This window comes from Stegodyphus dumicola, chromosome 3, assembly GCF_044657685.1.
Source record: "Stegodyphus dumicola isolate Sdum_Otavi_A_Nest chromosome 3, ASM4465768v1".
NCBI lineage: Eukaryota > Metazoa > Arthropoda > Arachnida > Araneae > Eresidae > Stegodyphus > Stegodyphus dumicola.
Window position 1 is genome coordinate 93,110,681 of NC_140770.1, and position 23,831 is coordinate 93,134,511.

The 23,831-nt window shown below is 36.6% G+C and overlaps 1 protein-coding gene across 1 annotated transcript in view; it reads right to left on the reverse strand.

Annotated features, from left to right (window-relative positions):
* The window catches only part of LOC118190481 (uncharacterized), a 113,588-nt gene that overhangs the window by 21,393 nt on the left and 68,364 nt on the right, over positions 1-23,831 (reverse strand). The window contains exons 20-24 of the mRNA XM_085812436.1: positions 21,020-21,167; positions 20,348-20,411; positions 20,198-20,264; positions 8,124-8,206; positions 5,887-6,031 (exon numbers count right to left, since the gene is read on the reverse strand). Coding sequence (XP_085668562.1) covers positions 5,887-6,031; positions 8,124-8,206; positions 20,198-20,264; positions 20,348-20,411; positions 21,020-21,167 — 507 coding nt within the window. The remainder of the gene's footprint in view (positions 1-5,886; positions 6,032-8,123; positions 8,207-20,197; positions 20,265-20,347; positions 20,412-21,019; positions 21,168-23,831) is intronic.

Here is a 23,831-nt window from a genome sequence, read left to right on the forward strand (position 1 = left end):
ATGACGACTATCTGGCCACCTTTGTCGGCCTTTGAAATAATAATATCCGGGTTAGAATGAATTTCACGCAATGTAGCTCTTTCTCTCGCAGTTAGATTTGGTTTCAAAGGTTTATTATTGAATTTCACATTATGAGCGATAAGATGCCTAATCATTTCTTTCTGTGAATCTGAAACTTTACTGAACTTGAAAGCTTTTTCGATAGGAGCTAAAATCTTTGGAATCAAGGGTTTACAGGTTTGTGAGAAGTTAAAATTATATTTTAGAATTCTCTCTTGTTCTTCTGTAAGACTAACATTAGAAATATTAACTATTGGCTTGATGTTTACAATGGGAAGATTTTTTGAACTACTTGAACTGGAAGATTGTAAAAGAAGTTTTTCGAATTTAACTGCAAGGGTGTTTTTATGACGGTTAACTGCATTCTCCGTTCTAGACCAAGACTTTTGTTCAAGGGCAGTGAATTTTGGATATGATTTAGCGAGTTCCAGATGAAGCTTATAGAGTTCACGTTCAATTTTGGACAATTGTTGACGTGTATCCCTTATGACGGACCGAAGTAAGGCAAGCTTGCAATTTAACAGAATTCTTGAAACGCGACTCGAAGGTTTTTGATTACTTCGGTCCGTCATAAGGGATACACGTCAACAATTGTCCAAAATTGAACGTGAACTCTATAAATCTAATCAGAAACCTTCGAGTCGCGTTTCAAGAATTCTGTTAAATTGCAAGCTTGCCTTACTTCGGTCCGTCATAAGGCATACACGTCAACAATTGTCCAAAATTGAACGTGAACTCTATAAGCTTCATCTGGAACTCGCTAAATCATATCCAAAATTCACTGCCCTTGAACAAAAGTCTTGGTCTAGAACGGAGAATGCAGTTAACCGTCATAAAAACACCCTTGCAGTTAAATTCGAAAAACTTCTTTTACAATCTTCCAGTTCAAGTAGTTCAAAAAATCTTCCCATTGTAAACATCAAGCCAATAGTTAATATTTCTAATGTTAGTCTTACAGAAGAACAAGAGAGAATTCTAAAATATAATTTTAACTTCTCACAAACCTGTAAACCCTTGATTCCAAAGATTTTAGCTCCTATCGAAAAAGCTTTCAAGTTCAGTAAAGTTTCAGATTCACAGAAAGAAATGATTAGGCATCTTATCGCTCATAATGTGAAATTCAATAATAAACCTTTGAAACCAAATCTAACTGCGAGAGAAAGAGCTACATTGCGTGAAATTCATTCTAACCCGGATATTATTATTTCAAAGGCCGACAAAGGTGGCCAGATAGTCGTCATGGATAGGAACACTTACATCGATGGTGTCACTAAACTCTTAAACGAAGGACCATATAATCCGATCCCTAAAGATCCTTCACCTTCGGATTTGTCAAAAATAAAAACTGCGATCAAATCTTCGCAAATCATTTCAGCCAACTTAAAACATTCACTTATCCCATCTGTTGCGAATTGTGCCAGATTATATGCTCTTCCCAAAATTCATAAAAGTGGTATTCCTTTCCGCCCTATTGTATCAAATTTAGGTACTGCCTCGTATCCATTAGCTAAATATTTAGTTTCTAGATTTTCAACTCTATTAGACAATAACATTTACACCATAAAAAATTCAATAGAGTTTGTAAAAAAAAGTTAAAAACATTTCTCCTAGTAATTTACTCATGGTTTCTTTTGATGTAAAATCATTATTCACCAATGTCCCAGTGGAGGGTGCATTAAGATGTCTAGAAACGCGAATTTCATTTCTCTTGCATCGAAATTGATGAGCTAATTTCTCTCACTCAACTCTGTTTGAAACAAACACATTTTGTTTTCCAAAATAAATATTACAAGCAAACTGAGGGATTAGCCATGGGAAGCCCCCTCAGTCCCATCCTGGCTGATATCTACATGCATTATTATGAATCAAAATTGTTTGGAACTTTAAACTTCCCGGCATGGTTCCGCTACGTAGACGATACTTTTACTCTGTTTGAAGGTAATAAAGATGATTTAAATAAAGTTCTTTCAACAATGAATTCTATTGATCCTGCTATTCAGTTCACTTTTGAACTTGAGACTTGCAATTCTCTTCCGTTTCTCGACATTCTGGTCACACGTAACACATCCAACTTCAGTACTACGGTTTACCGTAAACCTTCATCGGTTTGCCTTCCACCACACTTTAAATCATGTCATCCGACTAAACAAAAGTTAGCTTCATTTTATTCCTATGTTTTCCGTGCTCTTCAAGTTTGCTCCTCCAAACTAGCCCTTGATGAAGAACTAAAGTATTTAAAAGCAATAGCTATTGACAGGGGCTTTCCACCCAACATTATTAATCAAGCAGTTAAAAAGTTCTCATCTCAACACACTAAAAGGCACAATCTTGTTTTAGGAGATTATAAAAATTCTGTTGTCATTCCCTTCTTTCCATCAATTAGCTATAAAGTTGCACATATTTTGCAGAAATTTAACTTTCGGGTTGTTTATTCTCCCATCAATAAAATTCCGAGTTCCATACTCAAGGACCCCATTCCGGATATGAATTCCTGGGGTATTTATAGGATTCCTTGCCAGTGTGGTTTAATTTACATTGGCCAAACTAAGAGAGCCTTAAAATTTCGCGTCAAGGAACATGAGGCATATGTTAGAAAAAAGGAAACACAGAAGTCTTCTGTTGCTCAACATTGTTGGTCCGAAAACCACACTTTCAGTTTTTCTGCTGCCAAAATTATTCAAAAAACATCTTCCATTGGAGAACTGGATTTTCTAGAGGCATTTCACATTCATAAAAATCTTTCTGTTCTAGTTAACGATCCTAATTCCAATCCAAATTTGCCTTCGGCCTTTAAAGAAATTATGTTTTAGTTCTGGTTTTACCAACAGATGGCGCCACTTGCTTATTCTTGTCCAGGCTTTCTTATCTTATCTAATCATTATTTCCTATCTTTGCAGCTGAAGATGGTGGTTCGGTAAAACCATCGAAACTAGTCCTGTGAAAACTTTGTAAATATAACGCTGATTTTTGTTGTTTGACTTCTGAATTATTATCTAGTAATTTAAATGATGCATGGTAATGAATTTCGTTTAAGGAATTTATTTTGAATGTCACGAACAGAATAATCATGAGTTAAATTTTAAAGCTTCAAAAATTTATCAACATAATTATATTGTATTATTTAAAAATATCTATGACATAACAGCTACTACAAATATAAACTAATGCATGTTTTAATAATAAATTTGTCAATATTTCCATAATTTTGTTACATATTCTGAAAAATTATAATTTCCTTTCATAAAGTTGCAAAATATTTTAGCTATACAAATTTTTGTTTAAAGATCTTTTAACATACAATTTAAGATACTTTTAATAATTAGATTTATTGTGGAATTATTTATTCTTTAAACTTCATTGATTAACCGTGTGAACTTTAGACTTTCTCAAAAGTTTTAACTTTGTTTCTTTATCTGGCAGTTTTTTGTCACTGTAGAATTCATGTTGAGTTGGAAAGTTTGAGTTGATTGAATTTAAAATAAAGAATACAACGTTTTAAGTATAAAGGAAGCGTTTTTACTTATTTATAAGATTTTTTAAAGTGCAGTACTAATTAAATTTTTGTATGCTTTGTCCTGCTGAAATTCCGATGCAATCTACACTGGTGTGCAAAAATTAAGGACGAGACGGTTTTTTCAATATAACTTTGTACAAAAGCTTTCCAAATTAACGCATTTAATACCGTAACATCCCCAATACGTAAGGACATGAGTAATGTAAGCAACACTTACTAAAAGAGAAATCAGAGGGATAAAAAGAAGCTTTATTGAAAAAGTAGCATGGAGCGCAATGCGACTGAAGGCGGAAACATCCCTGTGATGGCTGTCCAGCAAGAAACATCCGGTCTTTAATAGGGGATATGATCTCCCCTGACTGCTAGGCAGGTTTCACAGCGTCTGCCCATGCTGAGAATGAGGGTGTCAATGAGTCGTTGAGGCATTGCTGCCCATTCGTCTTGCAGCGCCAATCGAAGCTCCGGAATCGTTACTGGTGGTAAGGTACGAGCTGCCAAGTGTCTGCATAGAAAATCTCATAGATGCTCGATGGGATTGAGATCCGGAGATCGTGTCGGCCAATCCATACGTTCATCTCTAAGAGCTGTTCGGCAGCTACTGTGCGATGACATGGTGCATTGTCGTCCATGAAAAGGAACTGCGGACCCATAGCGTCTCTAAAAAGACGCACATATGGAAAAAGAATCTCGTTACAATAACGGGTCCTGTTGACTGAACCTGCGTCGAAGATGTGAAGGTCTGTACGACTACCAAGCATGATGCCTCCCCAAACGACACCATCGCCACCTCCATACCTGTCCCTTTCAATGATGTTCGAGGGATGATTGCGGCTTTCCCGCTCTCTCCAGATGAGTATGCGATGAGAATCGCTACTCAGACTGAATCTGCTCTCATCTGTAAAGAGTACTCGTCCCCATTCATTGTCTCTCCAATTCCGGTGTTCCCGGCACCACAGAGAACGCCTTTTCCGATGGGCAGGCGTTAGAGGTACACACCGTACAGGGCGTCGTGCAAACAGACCACCACCGTGCAGTCTTCTGGCCACGGTAAAACGCGATATCGGTCGTCCAGTTGCCTGTGTCGTGTGTCTAGCGATTTCTGCCGCTGTCTGCCACCTGTTTCTTCTGGCCTGTAAGGCAATATACCGGTCATCTGCGGGTGCGGTTCCTCGTGGACGACCACTACTAAACCCCCGGATAGCTGTTCCTGTAGTTTGAAATTGTCTCCAAAGTCGTGAAACGATGCTGTGAGCAATTCCGAACTCTGCAGCCACACTTGTCACACTGCGGCCTTCCTCCAACTTCCCAATGATTCGACCTCGGGTAAAAGCATCCAGATGTCGTCTAACAGATTGATTATTCGCCATTTCTCGCTGAGGCAGCAACTCGGTGTGATTTTAACTGCTATACGGCGTGCAATCTCTTTGCCAGAAATACTGATCTTACACCGACAACATGCTTTATACTACTCAGACACTCCCCCATTACGTCTACCTGCATATCTGCGCATGTGCTACCGTACATCACCTTACTTAATCTCCTGATTGGTCTTTCTGTCCGCTCTGCCTCTTCGTTCAGCTGATATGCTAATTTTTCGACTTCGTCCTTAATTTTTGCACACCAATGTACTCCAGAAAAGTATTAATTTTAATTTTAGAACTCAAGTCCTTTAAGGGTATAAAATCTGTAACTGACAGCACCTAACAGTTAGCTTGAAGCTGAATGTAGCAAATTCTGCTTGCATTCTACTGTTAACTTAGCATCTACTTAGATTATTTAATGAGTCATTGTAGATTTATCCACACCAATAAAGATATGAAAGTTAGAACTAAATATTTTTGCTTGTAGCCATAAGAATGATGAGAGTTTTAATTAGGCACTAGGTAGTTTCTTGGTTTGAATGTCCGAAAGAATGACGCATGTTTTTTAACTAGTTGGGATTTGATTGCAATTAGCTATTAACCTTGCCTTGATCAAGAGAAGCTAACCTGAATTACAGATATTATTAAAACTTTGATCTGGTTTTGAATTTGTCTTAGATTATTTAATGAGTTTTAATTAGTTAGGTTTTTCTTATTTATGGAATTAATAATAAATAATATTCGTAACTTAATCTTGAGAGGAAAAAGTTAGAATGGAAGAGGGCTAATCTTACATATTTAGAACTATTATTTCCCAGTTTCTGTTCTTTCAAATTCATGCTTTGATTCGAACAATTTCTGTCATTTCCAAAAGTGTGCTATAAAAACTATACGCTAAATATAAATTAGTTCGTAGACATCAAGGATGGCACCAAAAAAAAGGAAAGTTACCAGACAAGAGTTGAGTATTTGAAAGATGGGGTTAAAAGCCGGTATTTCGTCTGCATCGAAACCTAGATCCACAACGGCAAAAACTCCACACATCCAAGTGGACAGAAATAATATGATTACTATGAAGTTTCCTCTTGTAGCTGAGCTGCAAAATAAAAAAAGTAGATAATTTAAGAAGGTAATGGTAATAACAATTCGCGGTTAAATTTTCACGTTGTGGTTTATTGTAATTTCAAAATCTCTTAAAACTTTAATTAAAAAAAAAAATAGTACTGATAAGATATGGGTGGTGTTTATAAAATCTAATACTGCAATAATACGCAAAGTAGATAAGGTAGTCATTATACAGTTTGATGCAAAAATTAACATTTATTGAAATAATAATATTTAATAGTAAATAATTCATCAGCATACTCATACTAAAAAATACATTTAGGTCATAAAAAGTTCCATTGAAATTTTTTTTTTGTTAATAATCCTTGAAAAAGGTTCAGCCTTTTGTCTTTCTTTATTAAATGTACCGGAATACATAATTATGAAATAATTTACCTGCTAAGATCAAAGCATTATCATTAACAGCTGAAGAAAAATTAATACATGCATTATACAATTAAATATATTCCATAAAGCTTATATTATTTTCAAGAACTTTGAAGTGCAATCCGAAGATCAGAACATGAAGGATCAAATGCAAGCTATAATTAATCACCTATTAAAAAAAATTGGAACACGCTTCATATGAAATTAAGATAAAAATGTAGAAGTCTTTCTCCAAGAAAAGCACCTGAAGGGGATAAAACCTCCAATAAAACACTTCATGCCCTTTTAAATGTAGCGGCAGTTTTACATAAAAATACATGTCAAATGACAAATTCAATTTCATTTCTTCCTTTCTACCTACAGGAGGGTAACCATTTATGGTATTTACAAAAAGGATAGTATCTATTAAGCTCAAATTCATAATTTGCTTCTTTGCAAAAGAAATTCCTCAAAACACAGCAGCGATAAATAATCCATCTCATTACTAACCTGCAACAAATATTAATGGCGACATGGCAGCAAGAATAAATTGCCAGAAAAAAAGGCGAGACGTTCTTCAATATATTTACAAATTGTGAAATCAATACACTAATCACAAATAAACTGAATTCTGTCAGCAGGCATCTTAGGGTAACTGCGATGTACTGTGTTATTCTGGGTTTACCAAAGAAATACTTCTACTTCTCGAAGAATCAAGGAGTCCCTTGTGGAGGCATAGATTGAAGTTTGACTGATGTTTCTCCGCGGTGCGATGAAAATAAATGGAGAGATGAAAAAAGGCACCTTTTGTAAGGTAGTATAAACACAAACAAGAACTGTATACTTGAGATGGCGCGTCAAGCTGGGCGAGGCGGCGGTCAGGAGAAGTAAATTAATATTTCCAAAAGTGATATTTTGGTAATAACTTTTTCTTAGTCATATGGAATATGGCATGTTACTTCTGAACATATTCGTAAAAATATGGGCAATGCATTGAAGCTATTTTCCAAAGCGAGTAATTTCTTCTTTGGCAAAAACACATTAAAGGCCATAAATACTATATTGTTAGTTGATGCTGGCTTGTGAGTGGCTGACGTCTACCGTGGGAACTCGTCAGAAGAGAAGATGGGAAATGCAAAACATATATTAACAAATAAGTATATATAACAATAATATTAAGAATATAAGTAAACACTAAAAATGCTTATCCTCCTTGATGACTTCATAGTGCAGGATGCTGTCGTAATTAACAGTCTTACTTACGGTCGCTTTTCTAAAAAACTATTATTTAACTATATAAGATAGGCTTTTATATACTCAATTTTCAAGTTCTTATGCAAGTTTTCGTTCCTTATGAAAAATGGGGCATTAGTAAACTTCCGCAGAATCTTATTCTGCAAACTTGTAGTTTTTGAGTATCAAAATCTTTGGCACTCGCTATGGCCGAGGAGGCGTAAGTGATGATAAGCCTAATGATCGTAATGTAGAGTCCTCTTTTTCTTGCAATATTAAGGCCGGAGTCTTTTGAGAACAGTGAGTAAAGACGACGGAAGGGTAAAGTTGCATAAGTCAGCTTTTAAATATTAGGCGTAATATCAGGAAAATTTATGAGAATGCTGATATTCTTATTTTCCTTATTGTGCAAAGTTATTGTTTGCATAAGAGTTAATTATAATTTTAGTTCTTTCTTTTGTTTTTAATAAAGTTATGTCATTTACCTGAGTTCATTCACTATTGCAGTTCTCTTCACGGCCGGTGTTCCATAATTTATGCAAGTCAGGAGAGATATCGTAAAAGCGAACTGCAAAAAGATTCTGTGTTACATTTCAACAAAGATGTCACACGTTGCATTTTATATCATACTATACAGTTTCATCTCTATATTTAATATTCCCAAACGTTACTGTAAAATTACAGACAAAAAGAAATATAAAAGAAAAGCGTTAATTTTACAGCACTTTTTTCGTAATGTTCCTAATATGTTGCGTTCCCTTTTGTATATAAATAATATGTTATTTAATTTAAATGATACTCGGTTCAACAGGTTATTTCTAAACACTATCTATAACCTAAAAACAGCTTCTTAAAATACCTAAAATATTAATATTTCTTTTCATAAGCAGTGGGAAAGACATTAAATAGAAACTGACACTTTTATTATTTATATTAATGTAATAGTTATATTTCAAAATAAAATAGACTTTATTAAGTATCATGCATTAGTTATCATGCATCATTAAAAAAGTACCTTAAATAAGAGGTAAAACTATTGTTAACGTTCTACGGGTTCGTGGATTTTGAGTAATTGATGATAATAATTGATGGAGAATCAAAATACAATTTATTCGCCAGTAAGCACTATTACACAAAACAGTTGGAAAGACGCGTTTACACTCGTCAAAAAACTACGACAAACATGCTGAAACACTTAGCAACACAGCCTTCAGGCTATAACGGAGAAGACAGTTTCACGGAAAAGCACTGAAGTACAGCTCTCGACTCGGTCGATCGCTCTGAAGCTAACCTCTAAACTCAAGACACTATTTTCTCCCAGGACAGGCAGGGTATATATAGCTTTAACCTACCTTCGAGCATATTCCCAAGAAAATCGCTAAGAATGCATTCTAGAATGTTCTCGCTCCGTCTTTGGCACATCGCCAACTTTGTTGCCAAATATCACCAAATGGGTGATTTTGCGCCAAATCTGCAAACTTTGCCGTTCTCTGCCAATTTCTGGCAACTTTAAGCCCGCTGTTCAGCTATCTCACCGACATTTTGCAACAATATTACTGATTTCATTTAAATTTTATACAACTATTTAAATGATCTGCAGGGTGTTAAATATTAATGTAGTAACTGGCAGTAAAATATGTTCATATTTTGCACACGATGTCATTAACTCGGAGCATTATACAAAGCCATTAAATCGCCTAGATTTTTTAAGATCATATTAAAAAATATCGTTCCTATCATGGATTTATTACCGTTCGTATCATGGACTTCCTTATTAGGGTGAGTGAGTGAGTGAGTGCACCGCTATGATGGCTTCCGACCACGGACATGAACCAAACGGAATTATATACCATGACGGCGGGAAAGACTCCAGAGTAACAAGGTTGAATATTATAAACTAATAATAGTTTTTACATATTGTTAACTGCAAGGCACTAAGCGTTATTCTGGTTATCTGCTTTAAGTTCTGAACTTTTGAAACATTATAATATTATCCACGGTTGTTTCTGCTTAGGCAGTGTTCTGAGATTTTCTCTATTTTATCAAGGGCTATTCTGTTTTTGAGTGTGTTAGTCGTCCACATTGCCCAGGCACAGTCCGCTGGTTTCTTCAAGTGCCAGGTTCTTGTATGTACACAATGGAAGTAATAATGGTCCGTGTCGCCTTCCTCTCCGCATTCGCAGAAAGGAGTATCCCTAAGTCTGAATCTGTTCAGGTATACTGGGAATGGTCCATGACCTGTCAAGAACTGTGTTAGGCTAGCACAGTGGGTCTTTATTTCCATGTTAACTTTTGGCAGTAAGCGAAATGTCCTTCGTCCTACCTCTGCCTCTGTCCATCTACTTTGCCAATTTTGTAGAAGACTTGTCAAAGTTGTTCGCTTAATATGAGACCAAGGAAGTTTAGTTGGTCTTTCTAATATATCCGTACAGTTGGCTGCCTGCTTGGCCAGTAGGTCAGCGGCTTCATTGCCTTGAATCCTTGTGTGAGCGGGAACCCATTTTAAAGTGGGTCTTTGCGAAATAGGCATTGTCAGAAGCTGTTTCTGAATTCTGTATACCAATGGACTCCGGCTGTTTTGACTTGCGATAGCCGTCAGACTTGATGCCGAATCACTGAGTATGGAGAATTTCTCCTGTTGACATGTGTTCGCATATCTAATTGCAGCACTGATAGCTAGAAGCTCTGCTTGGTATACCGAGTTATTCAAGCCTAATTTCCTTTTCCACTCGAATGTTACAACTCCATTTTCTAGTCTACAGAAGGCGCTGCCCGTGCCGTTCTCAGTTTTGGAGCCATCTGTGAAAAGATTATTACTGTACCTCTGAATTGGTTGGTCGTTTATACTGATACCGTCAGAGAGATTAAAAGCTGCTGGATGAAAGTTATTGCAGTTGTTTTGCTCCTCGTAGTCCGAGTGGTGATAACTATGACCCCAGAGTGTTGAAGTTTGACCCAGCCTGCTAACCCTTACGATAGCTGCCTCCCTTTCTACTATCAAATCTAAGGGAGGAATTCCTGCTAGTTGTTGTAGGGCTAGTGTTGACGTGGTACGGTAGACCCTGCATACTTGAAGTAGCTGCTGTCTCTGAATAGAGAGCAGGGATCTTTTCATATGAGAGGTAAGTTCACCACCCCAGATTGCTGCTCCATAAGTTATTACTCTTTCTGTAATGGTTCTATGCCAAATTTTTAGTAGCTTAGATGAGATAGCCCATTTATGTGAAGTCATGCGTCTCATGTTGTTTCTTAGGATGCTAATTCGAGTCTTAAGATTCCTGACATGTGGCATCCAAGAAAGTCTGTTGTCGAGTAATAGCCCAAGATATTTCAATTGGGGGAAACATTTTACCGGTATCCCATGGAGTTTAATGCTTGGGTTGCGTCTTAGCTGCCTGCTGCGTCCTATGAGCAAAGCTTTAGTTTTCTCTGTCGAAATCTGAAGCTTATGTGCTCTGGCCCATTGGGAGAACAGATCAAGACAGTATTGAGATCTCATTTCGAGGTTACTCCTTCCTGCCACAACTAGCATAAAATCGTCCGCATAGGCTATGATTCGAGCGTATTCTACGCTCTCAAACTGACGAAATGCCGAGTTTGCTACTATATTCCACAGTGTTGGTCCAAGGCATGACCCCTGTGGGCATCCTCTAAAGACATTTTTGACATAAATGCCGCTGTCTGATGTTACTTGTACACTTCGATCTTGAAGGTACGAGCGAAGGATGGTAATAATGGCTGTTGGGCACGCCATGTTGTGCAGCAAATTTATTACGTCTGGCCACCAAAGGGAGTCAAAGGCTCCCTTGATGTCAATGGCTATTGCCAGTGAGTGCAAATTGTTATCCTTGTTCTGTTTGGTAGTGGCCATTAAGTCTTTTATGGCATGTTCAGTTGAGTTGCCCATTCGGAATCCATATTGGTTGGGATGCAGGGCGTTGTTCCTTTGCAGGAAGAAGTCCAATCTGTAAAGAATTACTCTTTCCAATACCTTACCGAGCGCTGGCAGTAGACAGACTGGCCTGTAAGGTGTAGGTTCTGCCGGAGTTTTGCCTGATTTTAGGAATAACGCCACTTCTGCCAACTTCATATTTTTAGGAAAGTACTGATGTTTCCAGCAAGCTTAAATGACCGCAAGGAATAGTTTTGGGAATTCCCGGTGTATCTCTCTAATGATGATATTATCAATTCCATCCGGACCTGGAGCTTTTTTGGGTGCCAGAGTACGTTTGATGTTATCCACTTCCATTTGCGTAGGAGGGAGTTCGTCTCTTCTGGTAACTTGGCGAAATTTCATACTGTAGGTTTTTCTCGCTTCCTCTTGCTCCTCTAAGAAATCCTCTTCATCATCATCAGGAAAAACTGCATTTATGATCTCACTGATTACTTCGATGTTGGATGAGGCAGTGCTATTCACCATAGGCGAAAGGGTCGTAGGACGAAACACCTTGTTACATGTTATCTTTTGAGTAGGTCCAAAGGCTTTAGTGACATTACTACAGTAAGTTCTCCATGAGATTAACTTGGCCTCTTTAATTTTTCTTTTATATAAAGCTCTGGCTTTATTGTATGTTATCATTTTGAGTTGCCGTAGATATGGATCTACCGTGGATTGTGCTTTTCTGCGAAGTGCTCGAACTCTGCTCCTCTCTGTGTTAAGCTCTGGTGACCACCAGGATATCGAGTGTCTTGCCTTTACAGATTTCAAACGATATGATTTGTGGGCGGCTTGCACTATTTTTGTAACTAGTAAGTCGTAGAGATTATCTAAGGAGTTTCTGTCCTGGCAGTTGTTGAAATCTTTGATAAATTTCTCTACGTGCGCTCGAATGTGTTCCCGTAAAACGGAATGTCCTCCAAATGCCGTTTTGAATCTTTTCTTTATTATGTAGTCTATAGGAGTATCCAGCCTGTAAGTAATAATTTTGTGATCACTGAGTGACGACAGGTCACTCACTGTCCAATCTTGTATGTACGGAGTTGTATTGGGAGTTGATATTGTTAGATCTGGCCACCCTCGAGCTCTAGATGTTTCAAAGGTAGGCGGTGAGTCCTGAGCGTTGATGACAATGAAATGCTTACTGTCCAAGAATTCGAGTACCGCAATTCCCTTCGGTTCTCCGAGTCAGCACCCCATAGTTGACTGGTGGCGTTAAAGTCTCCTGCTATGATACAGTGTGATGCCCCAGTTAGAAGGTTAGAATTAAGTTCCTCTAATAGAGAGGTAATATCTTCGCTCGGGGGTAGATACACAGCAATAATATCAATGCTGCAATTACTAGTGTCTAGTCTGATGGAGACTGTATGCTCTGTGATTTTCATTAGGAGAGGGGAGAGAGGGCCACTGTAAATAATCGCAGCTAGCTGATTCTTTGAGAGAAACGTTCTGCTGTGTGTTGGAACACCAGGAATCACTCCGTTGTGAACGTATGGCTCTTGGAAGATTCCGACATTGGCAGCAGTATGTGTCATTACTTGCAGCGTATTTATGGTTGCTGCATAGCACTTCTGCAAGTTACACTGTAAAAATCGAAGACCTGCTATATGTTTGTTTAGTGTCATCTTGGTTTAGTTCTTTGCAGTGGTCCTTCTCAGACTCTCGAAATGGGCTCCATACACTGGGCAGGAACTTGAAGTAGCTGGGTGATCTGTGCTGAAAGAGGTCCCCTTTTCAGAATTACTACTGCAGCAATTAGTGCAACTCACTTTTTCCGAGCTACACTCCTGCGTCGGGTGGCTGTTACCACACTTCGCGCAAACTGGAGCGTTTTTACAGTTCCTGCTATAGTGACCGAACTCCTGGCAGTTGTAACAGCGTATGATCCTAATGTACGGACGGAGAGGACAAGACTCAAAACCCACTAAAAGACGGCCTAGCTTAACTAGGTGTTCTGCTGACTTAGGGTCTATGTCTATCACCCAGCTTTTCCTTCCGCTTTGCCCGGAACGGCTTGCTCGTATTTGAAAAGCACTGGGATTGAAATTGGGCAGTTGGTCTACAAGTGCTGCTGTTAGATCTTCTTTTCCTAGATTCTCAGGTACTCCAAAAATAATTACACTTTCCCTTCTTGGCTTGGGCTCCCGAAATTCAAGTGTCTCTAGTAGTGCTGGCCTGTCCTCGATTGCCTGTTTCAGGCGTAGCAGGTGAGCTTTTTCTCGACACCGGATGAGAAGCTCTCTGGACCTTGTCGGCCGAATCTGCACTAAAGTGATCCCTAGCTGGGAGGGTTTCAAATCTGCCGAAAGTTGAGCTTTAATCCCTTCGGGTGTCCGTGTGGAGTTCTTTGACCTTAATAATAGAACGTGCTCCGATAGAACTGGAGAAGATCTTGAAGGTGGAGAAGTTTTCCGCTTCTTTCGTGTCACCTCAGTGAAGGAATATTCTTTTGTGGACTGTTCTTCTGGGGCTGAAGATTCCACTGCTTGATAAGACTCGGAATGTTGAGGATTCTCGTGAGATGGCTGTAAACTGTATGCGAGTTGCTGTTGTTGCAGAGCCAAGACTTGTCCCTGTAGCTGGGCGAGATAAACCTCTTGTTCCGTTAACGTTATGCGAACGGTGTTCACAAAAGATGTAAATTGCTTTCTTTCAGAAGCGTTTAGTCTGCGAGATTCCTTTGCTTGTAAGATGAATAACTGGAGATGTGGTTAATTGTTTCCAACCTGGAGTTAGGTGTCGATGTGCTATTAGCCCCTTTAACAGCAGGGGAAGAATGTTGAATATTATGCTCCGTGCCGGCTGGTGATGAGGGAGTATCCGAAGGCATAGTAAGTAAGAGAACACAATGAAGATACTTTCAGAGCATAAAAAAACGAATGATGAGATGAATGATCGATACACGTGCACCTGCAATATTCCAGGAATACTCAGTTTACGCGATAGCACTGTAAGGAAAGGTAGCGGAACACAATGAACACACTTCACGACGCTAAACTTGAATGAGAAGATGCACGATCAGATCGCATGCACTTGGGCTAGAGTACTATGCATGTACCGTAGCAATAATAGATTAGATAGTTGTGAGAACACAATGTGTGCACTTTCACGGCACTAAAGAGGATGAGGTGATGTATAATGAAACCTCATAAGCTAATAGACTTTCTTGTATATTGAGTATGGGCTGTAGCACTAAAAGAGGAAAATATATATATATATATATATTTGTTTTATATAAAATGTGACGCACACACTTTAACCTTATATACTAAACAGTTCTAAGTAAGCACAGACTGATAATCCCGCACACTATTACACAGCACTGAATAATAACAAAATGACTATTAGAACATGATGCACACACTTTCTAGGACTAAATTCGAAGGAGAAGATGCGCAATCAAATCACATAAACTGACAGTAAAGTATGCACTATAGCACTATAAGATGAGATACCTGCAAAAACACTATACTTTCACAGCACTGAAAATTTGATTAGGAGATGAATGAAGATATCTCACAAATAAATTATCTTGCACAAATATTGAGTTTGCGCTGTAGCACTATGGAAGAAAAGATTTAAAAAAAAAAAGAAAAAGAAAGAGCAATAGCGTATGCACACACTCACGGTAAGCACTGAATAAAAATTACGCGCTTGATGAAGCAAAGATGAATACTTGAGCACAATACACGCACTTTTCACTGCACTAAGTAAGTACTGAATAATATTCACACGCACTATATCAAAGCACTGAATAATATGATTAATACTGGAGCTTTTCGTAGCATTAAACTTGAATGAGGAGATGTACAATCAAATCGCATACACTGCCGATAAAGTATGTACCGTACTGCGAGAACACGATGCACAAACTTCCGGTATTAATAATGAATAAGGAGATGTTTGGTGAAATTTCAAAAATCTTCTTTACATATATTGAGTATGTGCTATAGCACTAGTTCGGACTGGGGTATGTAAGAGGTAAATACTTCGTAAGCGTTAAAATCTCTTTCAAAATAAGCAATGCACACACTTTCACAGATATGAACTTGGATGAGAAATTGCATTAAGCAATGCACACACTTTCACAGATATGAACTTGATGAGGAATTTCACTGTAGTACTAATAGAGGAAAATACTGCTTGAGCTGAATGCAAATACGCACTTGGCACGAATGATGTGTAGTACTAATTAAAAAAAAAATCAAATACACTGACAGTCGTAAGATGATTACTACTCTTATGTGGCCAAAGATGGCGGTTGACAATCTTTTCCTTCTTGTTTGGAAGGGGTGGATTTAGAGTAGTATTCGATTACAAGCGCACCCCTGCGCTGCCTGTGTCCGAGACTGAGAGGAGGGGAGAATGCTAAAGTTCCTTTTTCTTATCAGTAGAAGGAAGGAGGGTCGGGTAACCGCGTTACTGTGTTAAAGTAACAACGGTCAGGAACACAAGCCGGAACAGTAATACTTAGAAAATTAATTAAATAATCACTGAATAATGATGAAACTTACACTACTGAAGTCCTAGTGCTTTGCTGTAACTGCAGATATAAAAAAATCTCTTGTAAGGCTGAATATTCCGTTCACCGTGAAGCAAAATGTGGGAGCAAAATACATACGACCTCTTATCTCTGCGTATAGACGCGCTCTCTCCTTATTAGGGTTCTGAAACTTCTAGAATTCGTATTATCTTTCGTATCTGGACTCCCTTATTAGGGTTCTAAAATTACCCTTATAAGAATATAGTTGCCATTATTTACAAATATTTGAAAAGCAGTTTAATAATTACGATCGCCAGCCCCAGAATCGGAATATAGGAGATTTAACGCAATTTATTAGTAATTAGAATAAAAAGTTCATTATCCACCGAAAAAGGAAGTTGGTCTACTTATAGAACATCTTTCCCATGGATATTGTTTGAAATAGATAATATCTTCAAGAAATTTCTTGCAACAAGTAAAGGTAATTACTTTTAGGCCTTCAGAACTTTGTTATATGAATGATTTCCATTTAAATTTCGGTGAATCGTTTAATTTATAGGGATCCCGAGAACCAATCAGACGCTCACACAGCGAAACAGATCAAATATCTGTAGTTATCGCAGTGATACACTTTTGTGATAGCGTTAAGATATTTAGCTTACTCTAAGCAGACCCACGATCAAACTTCAAATTTATTTATCATCTTGAACAACACGGGGAACAAATGCGTCGCACTTCTCGTCTGTGCTAACAGCAAGCAGCAAAAAAGACCGAGTAGCAAAAGGATATTAAAATTTCACGAATTGTATGCAGATTTCAGTTTAACACTTGAAGAAATTTTAAGCTAAGTAGTTATGCTTCAGTAGTTTAAGAATTAAACATCGACAAATTAAAGGTACAAAACATGGAGCTTTGAATTTAAAATGGATTGTATTGGATTATTCAGTTATGGCAAAGCACACGACGGCTATCTGCCTAAAGGGAGGTATGGCTTCGTGGAGGACTTTCTAAGGGAAACTGGCTCGTAAACGCCCATGCAGCCAGCCCGTTCGTGGGATTCGAACCTCGGACCGAACTACCAGTGTTCAGCATCTTTACCGCTGGGTCGCTGGTGGGCCTAAATTTAAAATGAGATATTTAAAATAGAAAAGCCAAATGATTAAAAAAATTACCATGGTTATTGTTTCATTGTCTATTAACGCTATCTAGATACTTATGTCCTTCTTTAACAAAGAAAAGGATTATTCAAGACGTAGCTGTACATTGTTTTCGATAAATCGTTTGCTAATGGGTCTTAAAACAAGTATATCTCTCTAAAAGCAATTATCTACTTTTTTCAGCGCATTAAATCCGCTTATTGAAAACAATAAACATGTTTACCAAGTGTTTAATGAATATTTAAATTTTGAAAATTCCTGTTAGGAATAACTAACAGTTAAAAAATTCATCATTAAAGTCTTAAACCATTAAAAAATTTAAAATATAGATAGCATCCTTTTTAATATACAAAATAAGCTTTTAAAAATTGCTACTATGCCAATTGCAAGTTTTATATCTTTAAAATGTATTTCTATGAATTAGCATGCAGGTTCAATTTCACAGCTTCAGCTATATTTATGATAAAAAATTACGCTCAGTTTCACTCAATTTGGTAACTATTTGCTAATTACCTTTCCTTGAAACAATTTGAACAAAAGCGTATTGTTTCTTTTGCTTGAAATTAGCAATTTTAAAACTTAAATGTTTTGACGGTATTGGATTATTTTATTATGACAGTAAATTCCCAAATTTCTGTAATATAAAAAAATTCTAAATCTATATACTTTTAGTGAAATTTAATCTTATATTTTTTAACGGCATGCGATATTACTACGACAATTTTGTGAGCACACTCAATTCAATTACCACGTTAAGATGTGACATCGTATTTCCCAAGTGATGCTTCGCAGACCATCTAATTTAATAACTCGAAGCACTTAATAGAAAATTCCGAGTTTATACTTTGTTCTGCACTCCAAGTCACAATCTTTATTCAGAAATCCATCAAATAATTCAAACTCCTACGGGAACCAAACCATAAGTACTTTTGTTTGAACGTTTTCAGTTATGTCTTAATAAACGAAAAGCAATAATAAGACCTGCAATAGTGTAATTAAAAACATTGGTTAACTTGTAAGACACATAACTATTAATTAATTGCAAGGTAGAGGTAAAACGTTAATTCTTTTGTGGTTACAATGATTAATGAACATGTTTATTAATTTATATACCAGGAAGATAATACGAATTTTTTAAAACTTTTCTTTCGGCATATTTTTCTTTTTTATTATGAGAAATTAAGGATTTAATGATGTTGGACAAAAAAGATTTATGACTTTAAGCTATCAGAATAAAAGCAGAAATTGTCGAAGATTTAATACGATAAATTATTTTGAATCTAATTTCAAGAAGTTTTGTACAAGTAACATCTGTTAACAATGAAAAAAGTGTTGAATAAAATTCTATATAGACAATTTTTTTCTTTCATTAAAAAGTTTTCAAAATGAAATTGTATAATTTTTATGAATAAAATCAAATGAAAATGAAAAAAATATGTATTAAATTATTTCCTAGCATTATTTGAATGCGACTGGTTACAAGAGGTTATAATACTAAAAGGTTCTGAGGTTACCAATCGAAAGGCTAACATGCTTTCAAAAAATAAATGTTTAAAATTACTCTCTCAGTTTTCCACATACTTTCCCTAGATTTAAATATACCTCACACAACGATCCACTAAGTGTAGGAATTTGGCAGAAAAAATGTTTTTTGTTACAATCTTCAAACCATTCCTGAATACATCTTTCAGTTATCATCATCATTACAACGCGAATCTAGAATGTGCTGCTTCAATTTTTTAAACAAAGACTGGAGTCAGGTACTTGTAATTCATGCTTCAAGGCAAAATCCTCACTTTCCTCTCAAAAAGAATTTCTTGCAATTCTACTATTCTACTTCATTAACTTCACAGTAGATAGAAAAACACAGTCTTATGTTTTACTTCATGTAAATATATTTAAAACACCACTTCAATATATAAATATTAATAAAATGAGGAACCGTAACAAATCTAAAAGAATAAGTTTTAGAATACCAAGGACAGTCATCGCCAACCTTACAGATTCTCCTGGTAAATACTTAAAAATAACATTTAGTTAATATGATATGAAGAAATACGTTTATCGAAATAGCTAGTCTGAATAACAGATTGCTCAGAATTTACATAAAAAAGCAGAATTTAAAGACACATGCACATATGCATAAATGACCACATAAGTAGTATTTTTAAGAATATTAGATCAAAGCGGATCAGTTATAATTTTTTATTGAATTAATTATGCTAGGAAAAAAGTTAATATGAAATACTTTCTTTCAATGAGAACATTTTCAACAGTACAGAAATTAAAAAAAAGGTGTCTGTTTAATTAATACGGCAAAGTACTCTCGGACTTACAGGAGGGATGGCGCAGAATTTCTAAGAAAAAACGAGCTTGTATTCATGTTACAAAGGAGAAAACCAAAAAAGGCCATTTAGTCAGCCTATGTTTCCCGGAATTACAATCCGAGTTCAATTACCAGTCTATATCGGCTTTATGCACTGAGCTCGGCCACTTATGGGTACAAAATGATATGACGAAATGCTATTTATTCTGCAGTAATTTTTATTTAACACTCAAAATAGAGACATATAAACAAAAAGAAAAAAACGTATTCTAAATTTTTTAAATAAAATAAATGGGTTCTTAGTGCGAGAGCCACACGTGGCTCTCGAGCCTGCGTTTCAAACAGTGACGTTAACATATACCTTAATGTTTATTTATTTTAAATTACAAGATTTTAATAACAATATTTAAAGCTGCTATACAGGGTTAGATAATGTCTTATGGAACGGATTAATTTTGGAACGATGTAGTTTAGAATGATATATTATACATAATTACTATTGCTATTTTTAGGACAGGAAAGGGAAGTACACAAATTAAAATGAAGAATAAAAGGGACTATTTCAATTAAAATTAGAAGTTTCTTTTACATATTTTTATCTTAAATATATATGTACAATAATCAGAAAAAATTAATTTAAAATAAAATTTTCTTACCAGAGTCACTATTATGATTGGGGTAACCAAAAGCAAACGCATGTTCGTTGTCGGTCCAACCAAGCATCTGAAATGAATACATTTTTTAGTCCACAGAAACATATTTAAGAGTTAAAATAAAGTCTGATCGAATGCGTTTATATACCGTACCTGTAATCATAACCGTAGTCATAAACGACGGTGAAACAGCCACCGACCATACCAAGAGGTGCAGCTGTAAAAAACGGCATTTAAATGATTAAAATAAAATAAAATACTGCAAAAATGAAATAATTACAAGATTTAGATTAGGATAATATTAATAAATTCATAAGGAATGAATTATTACAATTTAGCAAAATTCTTACAGTATTTAAATTATTAAAATTAATTTGTCTTGAAGTTAAACTTTTTAATTAGCATTCAGTAATTAGTTCCAATCAAAGAAAAGGGCTTAAGATCCTAGAAACTGTTCCAGCCTCCTTAAAAAATTTAATCGACATGAAAACTCAGCTTTAGAGAGTTGTTGACTTTGCTGAAAATACCAGTAATATATTAGTTGCAACTTGAAGTAAATAAATTAATAAAAGATAATTAGAAACTTAATTAGAAATGTAAACGTTTTTGCTATTCGATGACAGCTAATAAAAATTGTTAAATTCGATGACAGCTAATAAAATAAAGTTGGTTTTTTAAATTATATATGAAGCTTAAATAATACTCTTATGTTTAAATGACTTAATCAGCTTAAGTAATACTCTAATGTTTAAATGAAGCTTAAATAATACATTTAAATGACTTCTTACTGATATAAAAGTAATTATATAAATGAATTTAATATACCCCATCCGATCATGATGTAACATGTATATCGGGGTCCAAAAGATCCATTCACCAAAGCAGAAAAGATAGCATGTGCTTCAACAAGAAGCCATGTACCCACCGCTGAATAAAAAAGATGAATCATAATAGACAAGACTCGGCATACTTCCTAGAAAAGGGGGAAAATATTAAAACCAAAATTATGTAATTTAATCACCATGAACAAGTACAATAAAACATATATAAAAAATCTGATGATCTATAAAACAATCTGATGTGGGAACCACATGACTTCCTTGTACGGCGTAGTAAATATTCTTTTTAGAATAACAATATTAAATATTATTAGATATTTACGATAATAAACTGTCGCCCAGACGGTATAGTGGTTAGAAGAGCCTAGTGCAATACTGAGGGCCTAGATTCGAATTCCGGAGAACCGTCACCTTCTATCAAGGTATGGACAGTTACAGCCGGCATGGCTGTAACTGTCCGCCCCTTGATAGAAGGTGACGGTGGCCCAATCACCTAAGATGCAAATGATTCGGGTTTGGTGCCAATGCCCATGACCACACACCTAACAGTGGCGCTGCAATCAGAAAGTAGGCCTTATATAAATCGGCGCATAGATGAAAATTTATAAATGGAAAATCTAATTCTGACTCAAAGAGGACTCTAGAGTAAGCGAAGAATGGCAAGTAGACGTATGAGAAGGCATTTCTCACAGCTAAGCCAATTTGAGAAGACCCTGATCATCGGCGTAAAAACTGCAGGCTGGTCGGCAGGCCCTGTTGCTCGCTAGGTCGATCGATGGGAGTGTGCCGTCAGAAGATAACATGTTAGGAACAGTAACCACTGGATGGTACTCATGTGAGGAGAATCGGGTGTGGAGCGACCAGGAAAACGATGAGGCGAGATGATCGAAGAATCTTGCTTGAAAGTGATTGTGGATCTCAGTGACTCGTTCCACAATACCATTAGTTGTAGGGATGTCAGTTTGTTCCACAAATAATTTCCAGACGCCTTGTGGAAGTAAATCTGCAATTCAAGCTCCCTTTTCGTGTATTGCTAATGCAACGTCGAAATGTCAGCAAAACTGTCTACAGTATTGCCAAACCAGAGCGACGTGAAATGCCACATATTGGCAAAACCTGATGTTTAGTGATGAATCCCGGTTCGTTTTGGTGACAGATAATAACCGCGTAGGTGTATGGTGGCGCCTTGGTGAACGGTACAATTTCATTCACGCTTTCGCGCCATACACTATCCGCTCAGCAGGCGTAATAGTGTGAGGGCATTGCCTATGATAACCGGTCCACTCTAATTGTGGTAAGTGGAATCTTAACGGGCAAGGGTTATGTTGATGACTTCTTTGATGCCAAGTAGAGCCTTCCCTAAATTGCCTTGCACAGGCAATTTTCCAGTTAGATAATACTTGTCCACATAGTATTCCAAGCTGAGCTGGCAGCACTTAAAGCAGCGATTAATTATGTGAAGAGGAACAGACTTACCCAAATTACTATTTACAAAGATTCTGCGTCTAGCCTTGACGCAATCAAAGGTTACAAAAGCAGAAGCCAGTATGTCCAAGAACTTCGAAAAATCCTCCTCAGTCTTCTACCATCAGAAAGGCCATGCCTCACGTGGGTATTAAAGGCAATGAGGAAGCAGACACCCTGGCAAAAGAAGCGGCAAAGGAGGTCTCAAGAACAGAACTGCCAGATGAATTAACTAGGTCACATCTCAAAAAGATCACTCTAAAACAACTGATAGACAGATGGCAAGCCAGATGGGACACAGCAGGTACAGGAAGGAGAACATATGTGTTCTTCCCAAAAACAAACTCTAGCGTTAAATTGCAATAGTGGCAGGCAGACACATTTTTATACAGGTCATGGTCCATTCCTGACTTATCTGCATAGATTCAGCCTGAGTGACACAGAAAGATGTCAATGTGGAGAGATGGGGGATCCAAACCACTACGTCTTCCACTGCACAAACACGGCACAGTACCATATAAGAAAGCCAAGTCAAGCTTACTGGCCACAATGGGCGGAAAATATGAGAACAAACAAAAGAGCAAATAAAAAGCTACAAGCGGTAATCAGCCATTGTCAGAGAAACTATTCTCAAATACGACGATAAGTGTCCCCAATTAGAAATAATCAAGTGCTTAGCGCTCTGAATCATAAAAATGTATAAATCACACTAAATCAATCTGATAAGTATGCGGAGCATACACCTCGGACCTCTCAACCCAAGACTAACTTAGATAATTAGGACTATGGAAACAACCTGCCTATATTCTTTAAAATGTTTACTTATGCAATTAATGTACAGGTCTATGATAAACAAGACCAGATTGAGCCAGTAAAATCTTCAACAGCAATGAGTTTTTCCTACACTTACTAATCGTGTATTTAAATTACAAGTTTGTGATAAATAGGTTCAAGAAGGGCAAGGTCAACTTATGTTATCACCTCAACTTAAGCTTGTGATTGCCTTCTTAATTTTAATAAATATTCAACTTTTTATGTAAATTTTAGGAAAGAGATATCTGTATTTATGTGATCAATTGCATGTTTGAATATCTTCCCTAGTAATCAACATTACGTGCTTGATTATTTTTTTTATAAATTATGTGCATGTTCTAAGGTGATAAAAGTAACTATGGAATTAGTGTTTGGAATCAGATATCAGTTTTACTGTGTATGGTGCTGTACTTTTCAGTTTATGTTCACTTTAAAGTACTCAAGTCTGTATATATTCCTTCTCTGCATGTACTATGAAGGTCAGTTCGTACTTGGCTAGGATTTAGACTACATAGCACTAC